A 22117-nucleotide genomic window follows, 5' to 3' on the forward strand; every position below is an offset into this window, starting at 1 on the left:
TGGAGAAAAAAATGATGATCACGAATACGTGAACTGCGTGATTGAGATGCGCTACTGAATAAATGACGTTTCTATTTCTAGCAAAAAAGGAAACAAAGCTGCAGGTTACGTGCTATTTGTTATTAATTACGCTAAAATATCGCTCGTTGCAATACGGATGACTAACGGTTGTACGTCCTATTTAAATAAAGTTTCACGACTAAATCGAATACAACAGTACATTATGCAACCAGACAGTATTTCATCCCAGAGGACCTCTACGCGAACATCGCATAATAAATTTTCAATATTACTTGCGTCAATACAATTACGTCAATTTTTCTCCTTGGACAGGTCACTATATATTATAATGGGAAGGACATCGTCAAGGTTTTCGTAAAACTAATCAATATTACTAATGATGTTTCTCTATATTGAACAGACATACCTTTTGAATAATCTACACTGAACAAAAATTAAATTCAAATAAATATTTTATTTCAATACTGTCTTATAAATCATTTATATGAAACTAATAATATTGATTTGATGTAAAAAAAATTTATCTGATATAAGAAATTTTTTTCAAAACATAAGGCAGTATTGAAATAAATATTTATTAACTTAATAATTTTGTTCAGTGCATTGTCTGTATATACTTATTATTTAAGAGAGGCACTGAATATCGGATGTGCTCGAAAATTGCGCGTATTATTTTTAAGAGAAAATAACATCGCTGGAGTAATCGAAGTAATTAGAACGGATACCTGACACACTAACGCAACGATTACAGACATTTCTTCAGCAATCTAACAACTTTACGATTTACAAACGCATATATTTGCTTGTTTATTATATTATAGGTATTGCGGAGAGATAGTTACGTACGCGCGAGACGCTATCGCACGCGATCTCCTCGAGCTAAGCCGGGGTCACGGTAGATGCACCGCGGACGCATCATCCTTGTGACTCCACCAGTGCGTCTCCGCATTACACAACCACAGACCACTGGCTAAGACTCTACGTGTGTTATTACGACGCTGTGCTACAGCAAGTACGTACGACCCGAGTGTCTTCCGATACGCACAGATCATCCACGTGATACCTTCGTGGTGCAATAAGACTGCATCGGATAAGGGATTAGAAAAATTGCAGCTTTCATGGAAACTCTCGCATTGCGACAAAATTAGATCTAATTTTTTAATAAAAAATTATTTCATATAATTATAAGCTCAAAAGAATTATGTGTCATTTCGAAATATACCTGACTTGGCAAAAATCTTACTTGAAAACGTGCAGCAATAAAATGAGATAAATTAAGACTTACTAATAACTAATAAAAAATTATTTCATATATTATAAGCTCAAAAGAATTGTGTCATTTCGAAATATATCTGACTTGTCAAAAATCTTACTTGAAAACGTGCTGTGATAAATTGAGATAAATTAAGAGACTTATTAATTAAAGATGTGCCTTTCGATATGCCGAAACCTCTCTTCCAAAATAATCTGAAACGTGTTGAGTATTCACGGAAACGATTAAAAGGCACTTATTTGCCGCGATCGGAGAGAAGAAATGTAGGATGGACACGGGACGGAGAGCGCGATTGTTTTTGCGCGAAAATTACGTCAAGAAAAGGAAAGTGATACGCTCGGCGGCCCACGGCGGCGGCAAAATTTTCACCTCGCAAAGAACCTATCGCGGTAGCAGTAAGGATGATAAAGATTAGAGACAATACGCGCCAACGAGTGTGACGGCGACATGACACCTGTAGAATCTGCAGTACAGGTGAAAAAAGATTAGATGAGAGAAGAAAAATACTCGAATCGCGTGTGAATATTTTGGGTACGCTCATTCGAGTTTAATTGTCCTTGTCCTTTATTGCCATACACTTTATAATACACTCACGCCAAATAAAGCGATACCTACACTTAAAATATGAAAAAATCACCAATTTCAAATGACGATAACTTCGCAAATAATAAAGATAGAAAGGTTTCTAAAAAATGAAAATAAAGCTTAGAATCTCTACTTTAAAAATTTATTCATTTCAATATTGAGAGATAAATTTATTAAAAATGGCGGATGACAAAACGGGAACATGCAAAATTGAAAAATAATGGCCGAGTTTCCCGAAGCACATGGCGTGAATCAAATGTCGCAACTCAATGGGATAAAAAACATATGATAGTACAGAGTCTTCCCTTTAAAATGCTTTTTTATTCATCTTGTTACGAGGATTTTTCGCCGAGTTATTTGCATTTAAAGTAAAAAGCTGCCTTTTTATTCAAATGCGAATATCTCAGCGAAATATCGTCGTATCGAGATGAATAAAAAAGCATTTTAAAGGGAAGACTCTGTACTATCATATGTTTTTTATCCCATTGAGTTGCGACATTTGATTCACGCCATGTGCTTCGGGAAACTCGGCCATTATTTTTCAATTTTGCATATTTTCGTTTTGTCATCCGCCATTTTTAATGAATTTATCTCGCAACATTGCAATTACTAGATTCTTAAGTAGAAATTCAAAGCTTTATTTTCATTTTTTTTAAATCTTTTTATCTTTATTATTTACGAAGTTATCGTATTTTAAAATTTGATGATTTTTTCCATATTTGAAGTGTATCGCTTTTTTTGGAGTGATGAGTATATTTTAGAAATACTGTGTATTCCATATATAAACATCCTATCTCTATTCTTGAAAAAAGAAAAATTCATTAACTTATGACTAATGATAATTAACTAATATTTATGGAACTGGTCTGTAATTTGTTAGATCTATTCTAAGCGATATCTAAAATGGATGTTATAAATCATTTATCTCATTAACAATCTTATACTTAAACTCTTTGATTATCATTGATGTAATTATGCATTCATTAGCACGTCATAGAGATTTATATCTTTTAGAAATATAAGAAATGTTTCTAATATTTATTTAATCTGAGCCTCTCGTTTACAAAAATAGAAGAAATATTATATCAAAGTATTTGAAGTTAATAATCTCTTAGAACACGATTAGAGTAAGTAGACGATGTATATTAAATATCCAATGTACATGTGTGCCAATAACATCTTATGTAATGTGCAATACTAGATATCCATATGCGATTGAATTTCAAAGAAATGAAATTATCAAATGAATAGATCAGGTTGAAAGATTAGGTTCAGCTTACGTGACAAAGTATTATTATTCCTCAGTCTTATTACGATATAGTTATAAAATAAAAACCATAATCATTACAAGCAAAAATCTTTTTTTATTAATTGTAAAATAATGTAAATATTTGTATGTAAAACTTGAATAAAATCTCATATCACAAAACCCAAAAAATATTGCACATTTTGCAGTAATTAAAATCAAACATCTTGATTTTACGTAATTTTGACAAATATTTGTATCTTTAAATAGCCAGATGCCATCTTAAAGCTATAAGACAAATATAAGAAATAAAAAAACTGTTACACAATTGTTAACTGACATTTGCAAATATATATAAAATATGTAAAATTACAGCATATTTTCTATCGAAAAGATATAGTGTATGGTAAACAAAAAATTAATATATAAAATAAGTCCATGTAAATATTTTCTGTCAACAGAGATATTATAAATCACGCTTTGTGAAACGCGAAATGAATAAAGTCACGATTGAAGGTAAGAAATTGTGATGGAATAAAGAATGTCGAAAGTTTCGCCCGCGCGTAGCACAACGTGGACCAAATACTAACTAAACTACTCGATTTATAGCTCGCAAGAACTGGGAACGCTCGAAGGAGCGTGGAAAGTTGAGCGCCTGTAAGAAGTTCTTCGTATGCTCGAATAGTTATATAAACTGTTACCGGTCGCACGTAGCGTAGCAGAATGTCGCCTAAATAAGTCCTAGACATTACAGAATAGCTAACGAGCAATCCGGTAGTTTGTCGATGTAAGAAGAAGCGTATATAACTTGTTGAATCGTCAAGTTCTCTTGATAAAAACGCATTGTCATCGGTTCGCTATTTTCATCCAATAAATTGATGATAAATAAAGATTATCAAATTATGACAGGCACTGTCAGTTTCTTTTCAAACGTTATTTTCCAAACACGGAGATGAACATATATATATATATAACTTGAAGGCGGAACGAGAGGATCATCCTCTCTTTAACGCTCGATTTAAGATACGAAAATACTCCTTAATAATTCTCCATCGTGTCTGAAAGAGGAAGCGCGCCGTACAGCTGTTGCTAAAATAACATCTTACGAAATACGCTGTACGTAAATACAATTTTATGATCGACTTGTGAGCGATTTTTTACAATCCCGATCATCCAATTAGATCTCGCGATTCTCGATGAGAGCGTTCACGTAACGCTTTGGGAAAACCTTCAGCCGGATTGAACGTAAATTACAGAGCGCAGTCTTGTCATCGACCAAATGTTTTTTCGCGGTTGCTTGAAATTTATTTTTAGGCAGCTCCCAATCGTAATTAAGGAACTTGCTTGGTACTATACGTGAAGTGTATGTGTGTATTTGTGTATGCGGTGGATGCAGTGATTTATGCATGTACGATCGTAAAGTTCGTTCCTGTCTTAGACCCTCGCGATTCATGTATCATTCTCCTTTCCTCAACCTTTTGCCGCATAAACGTGCGAGATTACTTACAGAGTTGCGCAAATTTATCCTCATTCGTAACACTTGTCGATGCGGTGGAAAGTGTAATAATACTTACATGCGCGCGAAGTAATGATACATATAAATCTGCTTGTATAAATCAGTGCGGGTAAATATAAGCCAGGGAGGTCTCTACGTCAAGCTTCTTTGTTTATCGTAAATTCGTCATTTTTACGGCAAGTATTAAATATTTTAACACACGTTTTGCAATTTCTAAATATCGATGTTATATAAGAAATTTCAAAATTTTCGATTACGTTCAAAGTAAATCATATGATAAATATCGAAAAAAATTTAATTAGCGACAAAATATTAAAATATAATACACATTTTACATGATCGAGAGATATATAGAATTATTTTTATAATGGTTACCACAATTTTTAGGGCATTTATGATAATCTGGCAAAAAAGTCATAAACAAAATCTCTCTGAAAAATTTGTGAAATTCTTTAAAGAATTGCATTCCGAGCGAGACCAACAACGTTAAAATCAGTAGTTTCACTGGACGATATAGAAAAAAAAAGAAATTTTATTCGTGAAAAAGAGACTGCAAATCTACAGAAAAAAAGAAAGTCAGAGTCTTGTCGCTGCACGCTACACGGACTTGTCATGATAAATTGCACAATTAAATTGCAATTTCAAACATGGCAGTCTATCGGTTCGTTGCTCGACGTGTACGTCGATCGCATTATTAAAAGAAGCAGTACATTCTATTTATATTATATAAAACATTACATTTTTTTTCACTATTGTAGTTACGAGATACAACCGCGTAATAATGTAACACTGTTGCTTAAAAAAAAGAAACAGTCACAGAACTTGTTAAAAAATATAACATATGTCTGTAAATCGTATATAATTATTCTAATTAGAAACAGTCTACGAAAGATACACATTTGCGACACTTTGTGAACCGGTCGACACTCGAGATAGTCTTTTCTCCGGACATAGCGTATCATCGCGACTAACCCGAGGCGAATATGAAGTATTCGATGTCATAATCGGTGGTGACTAGTTTTAAGATAAAACCAGGAGAGCCAAGCGACATTGTTCAAGTGACAGAAATCAGAGCACGAAGCTCTTATGTCTCATTATGATAGTTGTCCTTCGCGAAACGTTCTCTGTTTCAAAGTTTCTGCTTTTATGCAGCGCCAAGTTTTCTTCATCGTATTATGTTTGTAAAATTGGAATAAAAATAGTTCCTAAAATAAAATTGGAATATAAATTTTATAAATATCTTAATTTAAATATTATATATATATATATATATATATAATTATATATAATTTAAAAATAAATATGCATACAATTATTAATTAAAATTACTGTGTGCTAAATAATTGTTATTTTCTTTTAACATTTGTAAAATATTTTATACAACATTTGTTGCTGGTATTATAAATAACCGACAACTTTCTAAGAATCCTGACATTTTGTATTTAAAAAATCGAGATTCACAGAGAAAGATTCTTACTTGGATGAACGATCGTTTAAAGATCCAAGCATTTTCTTTAATGGAAATAAACATGAAGCAAATACCACAAACCCTATCGTAAATTTTGTCCAAGTGTGTCTCTTCACAATGTAGACAGGAATATAGAAATTCAAACCGCAGAGTCATAAGTTCGACTGTCAGCGATAGTCTGACAGATTTTCTATCGAGGCGGATGTTTAAGCGACACTTCGCCTGCCATTTTCTATCATTGTAAAACGCGAATATCCATGTCGTTTAAAAACAAATTGATTGATAGCAAGACTCATTGCGATGTAATTGAAAAACGAATTGTTTATTAATCATCGATAATGACAATTAAATCAACAAAGTGTCATATCGTTATGCAGCGTGCTTGTGATCAACAAGCGTAACGTATATCGTAACATGATTATTTCTTACAGCAGGCTGTTCCAAGATGTGTTTTTATTTATATTTTTAGATTTCACTTCACTAACAAAGTTTCTTTGAAACTTTAAATAATGTTAATGTGATTGTGTAGACGTATTCAATTTGTTACCAAAATTAAGAAAAAATATACATCAAAAAAAATAATTTTCTGCATTTTTAATCATTTTTTTTATTCTTTTATATTATACTATTTTAGACTCTTTTATAATTACTTTTATAAGCTTTATATATAAAAATTATATTAGGCTCAATATAATCACAATAATGTTAAATTTAAAATAGCATTATCTATTACGTAAATATAAATTGCTTTATTCATAATTTATGCTTACACAAAAATTATAAATATATTTTTTATAAAGCTTATAAAAAACTAATAAAATAAAAAAAAATAATATGCTCATTTTAATTATAACGAAAACAAAAATTCTTTGACCAAATTGAACTATATATTACATGCCAAAAATTGAATTATTATCTACATTAACGTCCATCAACATCATTGAAAAGGATACTATGATGCGGAAGAAAATGTAGAAAGGATAAAGGCAGAAAGAGAGTGGAGGTACGAAAAAGTCTGTGATCTAAGATAGGCAACAACCACGTCACGTTCATTCATCCCCACATTACGCAAGCGATTTATACCCAGTAATTAACCCATCCGAGTATGTACTTTCCCTATTTTGACACGCCAGCCATGGGTTACCGCACCGTTCTTTCTCCGTTCATAAAAATATCCGTAAAATGATCAATTTGCTTTTTGCAAAAAAAAACTCTAATACGCCACGATATTGGTTTTCCCTTTAAATACATGCCATATAAGTGCTTTGTATCCAAGAAAATTATATAGTACCATCGTTATGTAAAGACGTTCTTGCCGCACAAAACATATTGAGAAGCTATTGACAGTCTTTCCGTTCGAGGAAATGAAACGAGAGAACACTCAAACTTCGTTTTGCTTCTAGCGATAATTAAATTACGCGGAGAAATGCAGTCCCATGGAAAAACTTTCCCGGTCGCATCTTGTGCGTCATCTCGTGTTCAATATATTACGTTACATATCACCGTCATAAGAGCGTTCTAATGTTTCGCGAAGTATCGTGAAAAAGAAAAAAAAATCGTCGATCGATCTTTCCTCGTTCGATTACACCGCGCAAAGAGATGCAACAGCAGAAAAGCCCTCGTGGAGAGAACTCCTCGATAGAGAGAGCCCAGCTCTCGGCATCTCGTAATAACCGGCCGCGGATGAGGTTCCACGATTTCAACCTCGGTTTTGTCCCGTTATGTAAAACGCCGCCCGCGTAAGAGGCGTCTCGCATCCGACACGCTCTCCCGCGCATCCTATCCTCTATAGATAGCGGCTCCATAAATCGAATATATCGAGCGTGCGATGTATCGATATATAGGTGGGATTTTTTTCGACTCACCTTGCCGGAAGCGGGCGAGCTCGATGTCGGGCCCAGGCCCTGCTGCAGATGATACATCTGGGGGCTGAGCATAGATGGTGGTGCGCCGAGGCTACCCGGGGCGACAGCCACGCTCGTCATGGTCATTTCCCGCGACGGTCCCAGACCTCGGTGTCTTCGTAGCGCCAGCAGTCCGCGCCCTTCTGCTTCCCGCGCAATCTCGCATCCTCAGCCCCTAGCGAATCTGTAATCGATAATAGGCCGATCGACTCCTTTAGACCGATCCAGAAATAATGCATATCATATATGTCGTGTTTGTCAAATCATTTATTGTATGAGAGAATTGTATATCTTATATTTTAATATGTATCTTTATAAGAAACTCTTTTTATACCATCAATTTTTTTTGCGCTGATACACAGAGAGAATTTTCTCTTATTTATCCTGAAAATCATGATAATTGTGGGACAATATGGTATTGGCAGAATTTTACGAGTTTCTCTGATTAATATTCACCATAATAAAAAATATTAAATATATAATATGAAATAGACAGGCTATAAAAATATGTATCTTTATATGGAACTTTTTATACCATCAGTATCAATTTTTTTTACGCTGATACACAGAGAGAATTTTCTCTTATTTATCCTGAAAATCATGATAATTGTGGGACAATATAGTATTGGCAGAATTTTACAAGTTTCTCTGATTAATATTCACCACAATAAAAAATATTAAATATATATTATGAAATAGACAGGCTATAAAAATATTAATATCTATCACAATTAGATATAAAATATGCTTGATTAATTTTATTAAAATAATAAAATTTCAATTTAAAAAATATAATGAAAAATTCTCTCCGTGAGAAGTACATTTCAGAAAAAAATTCTTTTTTCTTCTGTGTTTTCTACGTAATATTCGATCCGGATTTGTGTTTCATGAAGAGAAATTAAGCTATATTTAACATGATGCTGATACTTATTGCATTATCTCTGTAGCGAAATCTACTTTTCAACGGCGAAATGATGAGTACGGTAGCAAAACGGCGGCACTTCCTTGCATAATCACCGTGATAAATTACATAACTTGACAATAGTATCGTACAATTTTACTTCTTCACTGGGAGATCACGATTGTGCAATTTTCGTCGCGCTAGGCGAGATATTTGGCCGACGAGATATCTAGCCGGATAGAAATCTAGACTGAAGATGCTAATTCGCCAAAGTGATCACGTGCGTCGAATAGCGACGAATGTATTTAGCATGTAACATTTTTCAATGATATTTATTTTCGACAGTAAACACTTCGTTAAAACATCGAAATTCGTGATATTTTATTCGCAAAGTCGCTCAATATTTACTTATCATATTTTACTATTATACATTAATTTTGAACTTTTATTTCTATTACTATTATAATTCTATTTTAATTTTATTTTGTAACTTAAATTCATAATGATAGCAATAACATAAATATTTAAATAATATTTTTAAACACTGTGGGTAAATGAAACCAATCAAAATCAATACGTAAAATGCAATTTTAATGCGAATCACAAATTCGAAAGCTAGATATAAAATGCAAATGCGGTCTCTATTATGCAATATACGTTTGTATCGTACGTCGTACAAGCTAAAATTCGGCATTTATGTAAAAAGAAGAACCATTATGCAAGCGTACATATTATTCTGAGCCTGGAATCGACTTCATTATTATTCCATCAGAAAACTTTCATCAATCGTCCAAGATTCGAAAATCAAACAAGAAATCAAGTAGTAGAGAATTTTATAAATAATATACATATACACTGAGAAAAAGACTAAATTAATACATATTTAATTCAATACTGTCAAATGAATCATTTATTTGAAACAAATAAATATTTGTTTTGAAAAGGATTTTCTTGTATCAAATAAATATTTTTCATATCAAATAAATATTATAAGTTTCAAATAAATAATTTATTTGACAGTATTGAAATAAATATTTATTCAAATTTAATAAATTTTTTTTCAGTGTACGCAGTTTTATATTAACCTATATATTCATGGAGAATAGTTTGTTACATTGACTTATAAATATATAAATATATTTAACAAACGCATAGAATACACGTTTTAAATACAAGAAGATAAGAAAAAAGAAATGGATCGCGTGAATCTCACTGAATACGCACGTGTCGTAGTTGGTCGCAGCAAAATTAAAACAGATGCATAAACCGCTTGAATATTTCTCAGCTACCGTCTGCGACTAACAGTCGATGCAAACGAGTCCCACAAATTAATTCCATGAACGAGGGAACGCGATGTACGAGTGACTCGGTAGCACTTAATTAACAGAGCGAGAGGTTGTCTAATAAATGGAGCAGCTAACTGTTCGAAAAAAAAGAAACAAACGCGACTGTGAACAGCTAATGAATTGTATTGTAACCCACACTTACCGCTTTAGCGGTAAATATAGTGTTTTTCTGAACGACAAAATAATCTTTATTTCATTTTTTTTCATGCCTTTTAGAATAAAGGTATTTATTCATACATTTATTTAAATAAATAAATAAATCATGTTTTGTGTGTCTTTTCATATTAGAATCATTGATAGTATTCAATTAATTACGTCTTAGTTGTTTGCATCAATCAAAATGCAGATTTAAAATTTATAGCTCGGATTCTTGTGAAATTTATTATAAGAACTTGTAAATCGTTTCCTAAATAAGTGTAGCCTTGCTCGAATTGTATTTGAAGAAGTCTCAAATAAAGACGTCTACAAAGATCGAGACATGATGCAGTTCATGCAGTGCATTCCTGAGATTCTTCCTCGTCGATGCACCATCATTCATGATATATGTATGAACAAATACATGTCGGTAAGCTGAAACGAGCGCAAAAATCATCTACTAAAACTATATTTTTGCGCGAGAAGAGACAAGCATGATCCATTAAGAAAGGAAGAGCTGAATCGATTGAAGCATTCATTTATCACATAAATAACTTTTTATGTAACAATTGTAAATTTCCTCTCCTGAATTTCTTATCATAAACGCCAACCCTACGAGTAAGAGATTGCACTATTAATTCTTTATCGATCGTGTAGCGAAGCTGATCATCAATTAACGCATAATTGTGCTTAGCTTTATGCTCGTAACTCATTATTACCAGACGACGCAATTTTTTTATAGAACTATTTACGAGTTAAAAATTAGTAAGCTGTATTAAAAATACGTCAGTAAAAATTTTCATGATATGTTACTGAACTGTTATTTTTAGTATACAGTAATTAATTATTTTTTGTTTATCTAATATCCTTCTTGTATTTAAATATAGGCGTATGTAATAAACGCAATTTTTTTATAAAATTATTTACGAGTTAAAAATTAGTAAGCTGTATTAAAAATACGTCAATAAAAATTTTCATAATATATGTTAACTGTTATTTTTAATATACAGTAATTAATTATTTTTTATTTATCTCACATTCTTCTTGTATTTAAATATGGGCGTATGATATTTATCTATAATCTATACGAACGTCACACGTTATTTAAGAGGCGCATATGCGAATCGCATTTCATGAATTGCAAAACTAGGAACGAACAAAGAGGAGCAGCGCCGACTCGTAACAGGGAGTGTACGAAAGACAATGATCAGGCATTCGCTTTCGTAATGATACGGTACGATCTAAGCAATTGAGAGAGAAAGAAAGCCGTAGGCGAAATATGGACGTTGCAAAACGAACTAAATAATGTCGAACTATCATCAGGAAATCGACGGCGACTCCCTGTCTCTGTTTTGCTCTCTTTTTCTATGTCTGCACGAAAACCAGCCCGTAATTATGCGTTACAAAATCAAAAAAAAAAATAACGATCCGACAGATGGAACATGCGATGACAGAATTCGAAATCAGAATATCGATCTCTTTCTTATCCAAATTTTTAAAATTATCTTGATCACAAAGCTATATACGCATATAAACAAAAATTAAAGAGAGTGATTAAGATTTGATTGATTTAACTTTTCAGATATTTAACCGTAAGCAGAAGTTGCTTTAAAATGTAAATTAAAATGTTCAAAATATGCAATGGAAAATTATAAGAAAGTTGCAGAGAAAACAATTATAATAGATTGTAATTAAGCTCTCGATAAAAACAAACTGACTCGAGACTCCACGAAAGGTCTCTCGTTAACGAGAAAATGAAAGTAATGTCTAAACATCGCCTGTATATGTACGTATATTTGAATGGATAATGACATTGCGATCATGCGTGGCAGGTAACCAGCGACAGGATGGCGATGATGATGATGATGATGATGATGATGTAATCCACCGTGAAACCGAAAAGACCGCGCATTTCCTCGGTCGTGTAAGTTACGAGTCGAAGCACATGTACTCGCACCGGCTCGTTATGTGCACAGTTCGTTGTACATCGTCGATAAATCGTCGCGGTGAAAAGTAATAGTCGAGGAAATCGCGCGTAACGAACAATTATGTCGTTATCATAGTAATACAGCGATCAATCCGAAAAACTTAGAACACAAGGTCCCAAAACTCGTAGTAAATGGCAGATTCCTGGGATAGTTTGGAGACGATTTTTTCTCGACGAAAATGTCGAGACATCAATAATTTTATAAGTGATCGAAAATAAGGGGTTTTCTCAAACTAAGCCATGGAAATAAAATATTCACAAAATCACATTCGTTTATTAATTTTATATAGAGTTTACTCTAATAGAATTTTAATTCAAGGTTTCATTACGAAGATATTAATTTTGGAACACTCTTATACGTCGGCGCCTGCGATTTCTTATTTATGTAATAGGATCTTTTTTCAGATCCTTAAATAATAATCGAACTTTGGACGCACATTGAATGAATGAAATTTCAAGGTAAACCGAGGCAGAATCGAGAGAACGTGGAAAAGAAATGGCACAAAAGAAATATGCAAATTTGAATTTAATTTTACTCGTTAGTAAAACCTTCATCTCGTTGATAGTAAGAGAGATGAAAAACATGTAAAATCAAATATCCTAGAACTATGTACCGTTATTTGCATAATCATAGAGATTTCCTTCCGCGAATATAAAAAGATTTTCAAAGTCATAGAAGACTCACAATCAGATAATGCTCTGTCGTATGAACATTTTCCAATGCTATCCTTATCGTATGCACGTTAATTACGACCTTCAACGGACTAATCGTTGACGCAAATTGTAGTGGGATAAAAATACGTCAAGCTTTCACCTAATGATATACTGGCTTACATATGTAATATGCAAGGTGTAATGCCACATACAATTTAAACATTGAAAGAAATAATCATTTGTTTGAAATTAAAATAAAAACTCATAATGCATAATTGAGAAATATATATATATAATCGTTAATTACTTGCTATAATTCGTTAAAATAATACACAAAAAATAAAAAAATAAAATAAAAATAAAAAGCAGAAAATAAAAAATAAATGATTATACAAAGTGATATTTCATCACTTTTATTATTATACTTTTAGGGGAGATTGATGAAACAACGATATCTCGTCCTTCGCCATTTTCCACGAGGAAGATCCGCAGGTTACGAAAGTCCGATAAAAGTCTCTGTACGACTCATCTTCCGGAAGAAACGCGTGAGACGCGGCATACCGCGACAATGTAGGTTAACACACCTCTCGAAGGACGACGTGAATGCATACTCCGAGTACTGTTAATCCGCGCCGACTGGCTCTCATCATCATGCAGCGTCGCGGCGTTCGATGATTTTTACTTAAGCAACGTCACGTCGCGTATTCCGAGGCGCAGCCAGTATTCGAGATGCGAATATTTATGTGTGGTGACATACGCGACTGCTAAAACTATAAACCTATATCGAAATCGGATTAATCTGTCCTATTATACTGAAAACAAATCTAATAGAACACTTAAATTTGATGTTGCCTAAATTATAATATACAATATATAAGTTCCCCTAAATTATTAACATATAAAAAATATTATATAACATTACATTTACAATTTGATAAATATTTATTTGATGTAATTGCTTTGCAGTATTCTAATTTTTACGGTTTAGCGTCTTTGCAGTTAATTATCTTTTTAATATAATATAATTAACATATTTGTTAGACATACATTTCTAAAATACACAATAAGATTGATGGAAGTAATGATGACAGTGGGACGAATGTGAAATTGCAATAATCTCTAGTGATAAAATAATTATCTTTTTAATCCTTATTATAATTATCGTATTAATAATTCTTAATATGTCATGAATTTTTAATAAAAACTTAAACGTTAAGAAACATTGCAGATTTTACTTTGTAAATATTATTTCAGTGTTTGCAGAATAAATGCTATATAGTATCATATTATAAATAAATAGATAATAGAAAGTAGCCGCAGCTTCTCTTATTTGCTTAATGACACTTACTCTTTGAAACACATCTAGAATAAGTAGCTATTGTGTCTTTGTGTGTGTGTGTAACATTTCTTTCAATTTATATAGAACATCACTCTAGCATAAAATGATATAATTTATATTTAGATTTTCTATAAAGAATTTTTTAAAGAGAGGCTATCAAGAAACATCGACGTGACAAAGCGAATCGGAAAGATGAAAGCCAACGCGAATGCCGAGACACATTAACTTTCCCATGTACCATGGTCAACGACCGCTGAATGATGTCCAAGTATGGCTACTGATTATCAAATAGAAAATTTTTCAAGATCGTCAAGATTCTCTTATCGAATATGTCCGATTAACGACGTCATCAGCCATCAGAAAGCCAATGAACATATCTTAACATATGTCAAAGCTATGGTTTCACGAATGCCTGATGGTTCGGCCGAATCGATAACGAGAAGAAGAAGTCGAAGAGATAGAGGCTGATCAATTCAGATTTTTTGAGCATCCAGATTAGGGGATTTTTCAAAATAATCCAGGTTTTGTCCAGGATTTTATTTATTAGAAAAATATTTTTCTTTTCCTTTTTTGTAATAATCTAAGTCATTTTAAAGTTGATTTTATTAATTATAAAAATTTAATTTTTATACTAAATGTTTTGTATGTACTGCATAAATTGTCCAAACATAAGAATTAATAAAGTTTCTATTAATATATACACGGAGAGAATTTTCTCTTGGAATTTACCCCGAAAATCATGGTAATCGTAAAATAATATGGTGTTGAAAGAATTTTATAAGTTTCTCTGATTAATATTTACCACAATAAAAAATATTAATAGGTACTTAGTAAAATTAATCGAGTATATTTTATATCTTATTGTGGTAGATATTAATATTTTTATTGTGGTAAATATTAATCAGTAAAACTCATAAAATTCTTTCAATACCATATTGTCTTACGATTACCATGATTTTCAGGGTAAATTCTAAGAGACAATTTTCTCTGTGTACATTTGCAATTTTTCATTTGTGATTTTGAATTTTCCCTGTATTGAATTTTAAAATTTTAACAATTGTAATCAGATATAATTTCGGAAAAATCCAGGATTTTAATTGTCAGTCCTAGGTGAATAAAATCACAGATGGCAGCCGTATACGAAGAGACGAAACGCTTTCGTCAGGTTCGTCGAAAGCTGGTAAACGGAGGTTGTTTTTCCTTCACGAGGAGTCTTCACGATCCCGAAGACGATCTCCAGGGCGGAGTCACGTGACGCGAAGCGTGAAATTGCCGCGATCGGCACGCGTGCATCGAACGACACGAAATAATGGTCCTCAGCGGAGATCGTCGCAGATTTATCTCGCTCGAGAGTCGCGCCTCGATGCTCTCCGCAGATATCTCGGAGATATTGCAGCACAGCATCCTCCGTTGCCAGTCGACGATCTTCGCAACGACGCGTAACTCCGGTCAACGTAAGGAAGGAAATTTGGAAAGCGAGAAATCGGCGCTTTTGTTATCTTCCTTGACACACAAAATCAATTTTGCACGCCAAAGTTTCTTAAGATTGTGTACAGTACCTGTTTAGATTTCACCTCGTAATTACTATCGGTTTGAATCAATTTTTTTTACGACCGTGTGCGGAGAGAGAAAGATCTCTTCTCTTTATGTCGAGTGTAATTAGAAGTGCGTATATTTAATCACGGAACAATGTAAAAAAAAAAATCTTCATTACATCTGATAATGAAATCGTGAACAAATAACACGTGTCCGCGCGCGATGTATCAGTGTACTTGCGACACTACGAGAGTGTAAAATAGAAACTTATATCAAAGATAAAATATCATCATAACAAGGCTTACGGCAATATTTACCGTAACAAATGACGATACAGCGATAAGTCGACGAGATGGGAGATTTACAAAGTGAGACACGAGTGCAACACATCGATGCCGCGCGATCCCTCTTTCGAAAAGATGATTGGGAAAGTCTTCGAATCTTGATAAACACAATAAAAAGGCGCGGATCTCTATCCTCCGACAAGAGTAGACGCGACCACTCGATTGAGACGGTGTCAGTTGCGAAAGGCGCGAGAGCGGCGTAAATGAGGAAAAAAAAAATAATGCACACCGCGGAATGGGATGAATGGACGGTAAATATAACATGTTACTTCTCGCGCGGCGTAAAGAGGGTGAAAAGAAATCATAGAGGCGGGAATCTCTGGACCCCCGAAGCGTGAAATTGCCACGTATCGGCACGCGTTACAATACGTGCGGAACAAGTGACCGGCGGAAAGATCTGACGGCGAAGAGAGATCTCTCCGGATTCGAGAGGTTTTCTGGCATTCGAAAATTCTACAACTAAGCACTTTTATCTTTCTCCATGCATAAAAAGTAGGATAAACAAATAAAAAATTTCCGTAATTTTTAAACTTTGACATTAAAGTATCACACTGAAAAAAATGGAAATTTGTGCAAAATTACGTGATTATGCTAGGGCAATTTATTGCTACTTATGTGGAAGATTACAAATTATATGTAATTTTATATGAAATATATTCTTATATATTTTCAGGATTAAAACTATTCCACTGAATTACACATAGGAAATGCTATATCAAATAATGTTATAAATAAAATGGATAAATATACTTATAAAATAAAGTTCTAATAACATAAAAATAGTAAATTTAAAATTACATATAATTTTTACGTAAAAATAATAATTTTACCTATATTTTTACATTAATATGGTATTTTCACTTTAAAACAAACGGAAAAAAATTAGTGATAAGCAAGCAACTTTTTTCAGTGCAGAAAACATCTCGCAAGGCTTCTATAAAATCTTCAGTTGTCCTTCGCTCACAATTTCATAATTATTTATTCTATTTCTTCTCTCCCTTTTCCTCTCACGGCTCTTAAATTCCACGATTCTCTTAAATACTGTGCCTACAGTTGCTGATGAAACATCGTATGCTGGACAAGAGAATTAGAATTGCGAAAGGGAAGAGAATAGATTTCTAGCGAAAAATGCAGCACCGGGGAGCTACCAGACAGGATTACGATAATAAAAGGGGACAAACTGGAAATGAGCATCTTCCGCGTGGCGGCAACAAGAAGAAACGCGGATCCTCCGAGTTTTCTGCCGCTTCTCTCGTTGGCGGAGAGCGCGGAAATAAGAGAGAACCAAGGAAGGATTTATTTGCCGAGCCCGCTGCGGTCGCGAAAATCTAGCGAATTACGCGTTATAATTATGGGCACTGATTGCATTTCTGATTGAACGCCGCGTAGAGCGTGCCGCGAATCTTTTTACGTCGTAATACGAACGATTATCCCGCCGAGCGCGAGCTATTATAGGGTGATGGATGAGCAATGTTGTTGTGTAACGCGAGATTAATTTTTCAGGAAAAATTAGATGATCATCAATTAAACTTCTATCTGTCTGAAATTGTTATGAAATTAAACCGACTTTTATTCCAGACAATTTATTTTGTATTTGTAATTGTTTAATATTTAATCTTCACATCATTCATTTTTTGTAATTGTATTAAATATCCTTTTATAGTCTGAAAAATAAAATTAACTGTATATACAGGAATAAATATTCTAAAAAAATCCTACAATATAATCATATATTATAATCATATAATCCTATATAATCCTGATATCCATACATATATTTGAGTCATCATTATTAATTTGATCGAAGAATGAAATTGACTTAATTGGAACGCATAATTCGAAATGATACTAATCACGTATAATTAACAGATGGATAAGAAATTACAGGAAATCTCAATATTGCACATAACGGAACGATTTTACTACTGACCCAGTAATAGTTCGATGGGTGATAGGAAAGGAAAATCGAGCAAAACGACCGGCCATGGAATCTAACGAAAGTAGGCTAGGCGCAGGAGAACTGAAAGGACCGGACACACAAAGCACGATGAACGGGACGCAAAAATGAAATGAAATTTTATGGCGTCTCGAGTGTGGACCAGTCCGAGTCTTACCGCGTTGACCCACTTACGGCTACATATCGTGGATCTTCGATCACTTTCATACCAAGCCAATCCAACCATTCAACCAACTAACCGACCAGTAACCCGTCTCGGATCCTAGGTCAGTGAGTACTCCTGACGACCCCAATGTATTACAATAAATCCACTGCTCTTCACGTTCAATTCAATTAAATGCTATTTCTTGATATTTACACTTTAATGCAATTCAATCAATTTAATTATGATAATGGGTGTCCAGCAAACTCAATGAAAAAAATTCCCTGACTTTTTCAGATTTTCCAAGAAATTCATTTTTTCCCTGACTTTTTAGTATTATTTTTTCCAAGTATATAATTTGCATATATCTATATGATAAATCAATTTAATGTTAAATCATTAAATCCTTGAGATATTTTTGTCAACAATGAAAAGGTTCGGAAGTTAAAACAAAAATGTAAATCAATTATACAATCTGCATTATGCACGATAATCGAAACAAACATGTTACTATAAACTATTTAAATAATCACCTTTTTTATTTATATTATATCAAATTTTTTAGTTTTATCTCTATTAAACACATTGAAATAAAATAACATGACAATGAAAATATAAATTAACGAACACGCTGTAGATTAATCGATTTTTAACAACACAGAAAATTAGCGTGCTGGGAGTCAAGGAAAAGTTTATACTTATGTAATAAAAAATTGCAAATTATTGAGACAAATGTAGAATAATGTGAAAAAATCCAGATAAATAGTAAAATTTCTTGACTTTTCCCTGACAATTCCAGATTTATAAAATTCCCTGACAATGTCCGGTTTTCCAGATTTCCCTGACCGCTAGATACCCTGGATAAGAATCAAAGGTATCCTAAGAATAATTATAATTGATGACAAAAATTTGTATAAAAATAAAAGACAAAAATTCTAGCTATTATTACAATAATAAAAAGTTTAAATGGAAATTTCAATTTGGAGTTCGATTTCACTCCGACAAGGATACATTTCTAGATCTCGCAAAGACGCAGCGAGACGGACAACTCGTGTTACAGCTCGAGTGTTCGAAACAATCGAAGATCGAGGAACAATCAGGACGATAACCCTGATGATCCAGGAAACGTCAATCTCGATGCAACCCTCTCGATACGATTTCACCGTTTTCACCACGCCAAGTCTCATCGATCTTGAGAAACATATCGGAGCAAGATATTTAGAGATAGCACAGAAAGAAGCACATCTTCATCGAGCAAAATATTACGCCATCAGAAAAACACCCCGATCAAATATTATTAACAATACCTATACTTGAAAATGACGCGCTCAACTCTCTCTTATCATTAATCACATAAAATAGCGTCATTAATAACCGATGCATCGTTGCGTAACGACGAAACCGTTATATCAAGATACTTGAGATAAATAATATTTGCAACGTACACATAATCTTATATCGCGTATTTTTCCGACTCATTATGTCCAATATAAAATTATCCGTCAAAAGTCATTTATGTGGACGTCATACAATACTTTCCCGCAAACGCTCCCGCATTCGTATTTCAAAGTATTACACAGAGATAATTTTTTTAGAATTCAGAAAGTCATGGTAATCGGGGAACAATATGATATTGAATTTTATAAAAGTTTCTCTGATTAAAATATATTTACCACACAATACAAAATATTAATATATCTACCACAAAAAGATATAAAATATGTTCAACTAATTTTACTATTAACATTTTTTATTATGGTAAATACACTGAAAAAAAATTATTGAATTCGAATCAATATGAATTTCAATACTGCCTATATAATAAATCATTCATTGAAATAAATATTTATTAATATAATAATTTTTTTCAGTGTATATTAATTCTTATAAAATTCTTCCAATTCAGGGTAAATTCTCTTCGTGTACATGTATATACATATACATACATCGTTGAATGCGATCACCCGATTATGTCTTACATTTGTTCCATATAAAGTATATGCGTGTAATGCGTTATGTCCGTTGCGAGAACCAAGACGACCGCATTTAATGTTAAATGCCGGAAACGGAATGCGGCCTTAATGCCTACGGTGAGATCGTTTTTAGCGTACGGTGACTACAGTTGGACACACAGTCCTGTTACTAGAGTATCCATACCGTGAGGTCGCACGAACGAATGAATAAAAATTAGGATGCGCGTTAATAACGTTCCTTGACGCGGGTTCCTTTCCAAGAAGAGACGGTCGTCGCGGTCGCGTTTTATGTCCCGCTCCTCGGGAGAAAAAATAATATATATATATATATATATATAGGGTGTTCCAGACCTACTGTATCATACGTTAATAGGAGATTTGGAGACGATTTTTCCTCTGCGAAAATGTCGAGAAATGTCATCATTTTTTTAATGTTCCCAATTTTTAAAATCATGTATCTCTGTAACTAAAAGCTTTAAATTAAAATTCTATTAAAGTAAACTTCACTAAAAAATGTAGTTTTGTTAATAATTTATTTTTACAAGGTTTAGTTTACGAAAAGCTTTTATTTTCAATCGTTTATAATTCGAGAAGTATTGGTGTCTGGACGTCTTCGCTGAGGAAAAATCGTCTCCAAATCGTCTGAGAAATTTCCCATTAACGTGTGATAGGGTAGGTCTGGGACACCCTGTATATATATATATGTATATACGGTTTATAGGCCGTACATTATGTATACATTATGTTACGTGCTTGAGCGCAAGCGTTGTTAAAACGCGAGAGACCTCGTCGCGAACTAAACTGAATAAAATACAATTTACTGCACGCTGTACCGCCGGCGTGAATAATTACGCAACCGCCGAGACACGACCGTAAGTCGGTTAGCGGAATATCATTTGCTGAAATTAATCCACCGCTAATGGCCGGTTATGAGGACGCGCAAGGTCACTCGATAATTAACCTTTTCGGTCCTGTTACAAAAATTTTAAGCAAAGTATAATCATATAAATTTCGCACATATATATGTATATATTTTCGTCTTCTCTCGTATACTACATTCTAAAAATGTCTAGCAAGCTTTGAAACTGGGACAGTTGTCGTATCCCAATAATTTACAAGAGGATATTGTTTATTACTTCGAAAAGGAAATTAAACGAAAAGAGAAATAATTTATCCCATTTTGTTTTACAAACACAAAGGATAAATAACAGGAAGTTTGAATTTTATACCCTTCACTCTTCACACGCGTTTAATTATTTTTTACGTTATATTCCAGAATGTAATTTAGCTGCACTAATGAATATTAATGATTTTTTTGAAGGTTAATTTCTACACAAAGTTGCGCATATAAATCGAACACAAACATTTCCGGCCTGGATCCTTGCTACCATCCAGATAGATCCTCGTTTCGTTCAAGGCTGAACCAATTAGCGGTCAAGCTTTATTCACGATTGGTATTACCTCTAAGAAGCCTCTTATTACGAGGAAATTCGAAAGCCTTATTTGGTACGTGTTTATATCATACGGCGACGCGTGGCGGTCGGTCTTGCTCGAGTGACCGCCTTATGGAGGAAGTTCGTGGGTCTTATTCAGCTCGTATTTACCATACATACACACGACTCTGCTCTTTCTTCGTTGCTTTTACCTTTTCTCGCGATGTCAGGCAAAGAAACGAACGAACGAACGAGTTTCCTCGCTCGAGCCGCTCTCGCACGCGTCTAAAAATCCAACGTCGGATATCTCAGGTGTCTTCGTGTCATCTGTGTGACGTTAGAGTAATTAGACATCCC

At 33.4% G+C, this 22117-nt stretch overlaps 1 protein-coding gene and 1 long non-coding RNA gene across 3 annotated transcripts in view; one reads left to right on the forward strand and one right to left on the reverse strand.

Annotated features, from left to right (window-relative positions):
* Positions 1 to 22117, reverse strand: part of RhoGEF64C (Rho guanine nucleotide exchange factor at 64C) — a 121674-nt gene that overhangs the window by 28419 nt on the left and 71138 nt on the right. For both annotated transcript variants that reach the window (XM_029319520.2, XM_029319519.2), the window contains one exon: positions 7975 to 8197. In XM_029319520.2, the coding sequence (XP_029175353.2) occupies positions 7975 to 8100 (126 nt within the window). In that variant the 5' untranslated portion in view covers positions 8101 to 8197. The remainder of the gene's footprint in view (positions 1 to 7974; positions 8198 to 22117) is intronic.
* On the forward strand, positions 15453 to 19558 carry LOC146725219 (uncharacterized). The gene is made up of 3 exons (XR_014924480.1): positions 15453 to 16506; positions 17309 to 18478; positions 19374 to 19558. It is a non-coding gene; the product is annotated as an uncharacterized LOC146725219 (long non-coding RNA).

This window comes from Nylanderia fulva, unplaced genomic scaffold (genome assembly GCF_048542155.1).
Source record: "Nylanderia fulva isolate GAGA-0341 unplaced genomic scaffold, ASM4854215v1 Scaffold10, whole genome shotgun sequence".
Lineage (NCBI taxonomy): Eukaryota > Metazoa > Arthropoda > Insecta > Hymenoptera > Formicidae > Nylanderia > Nylanderia fulva.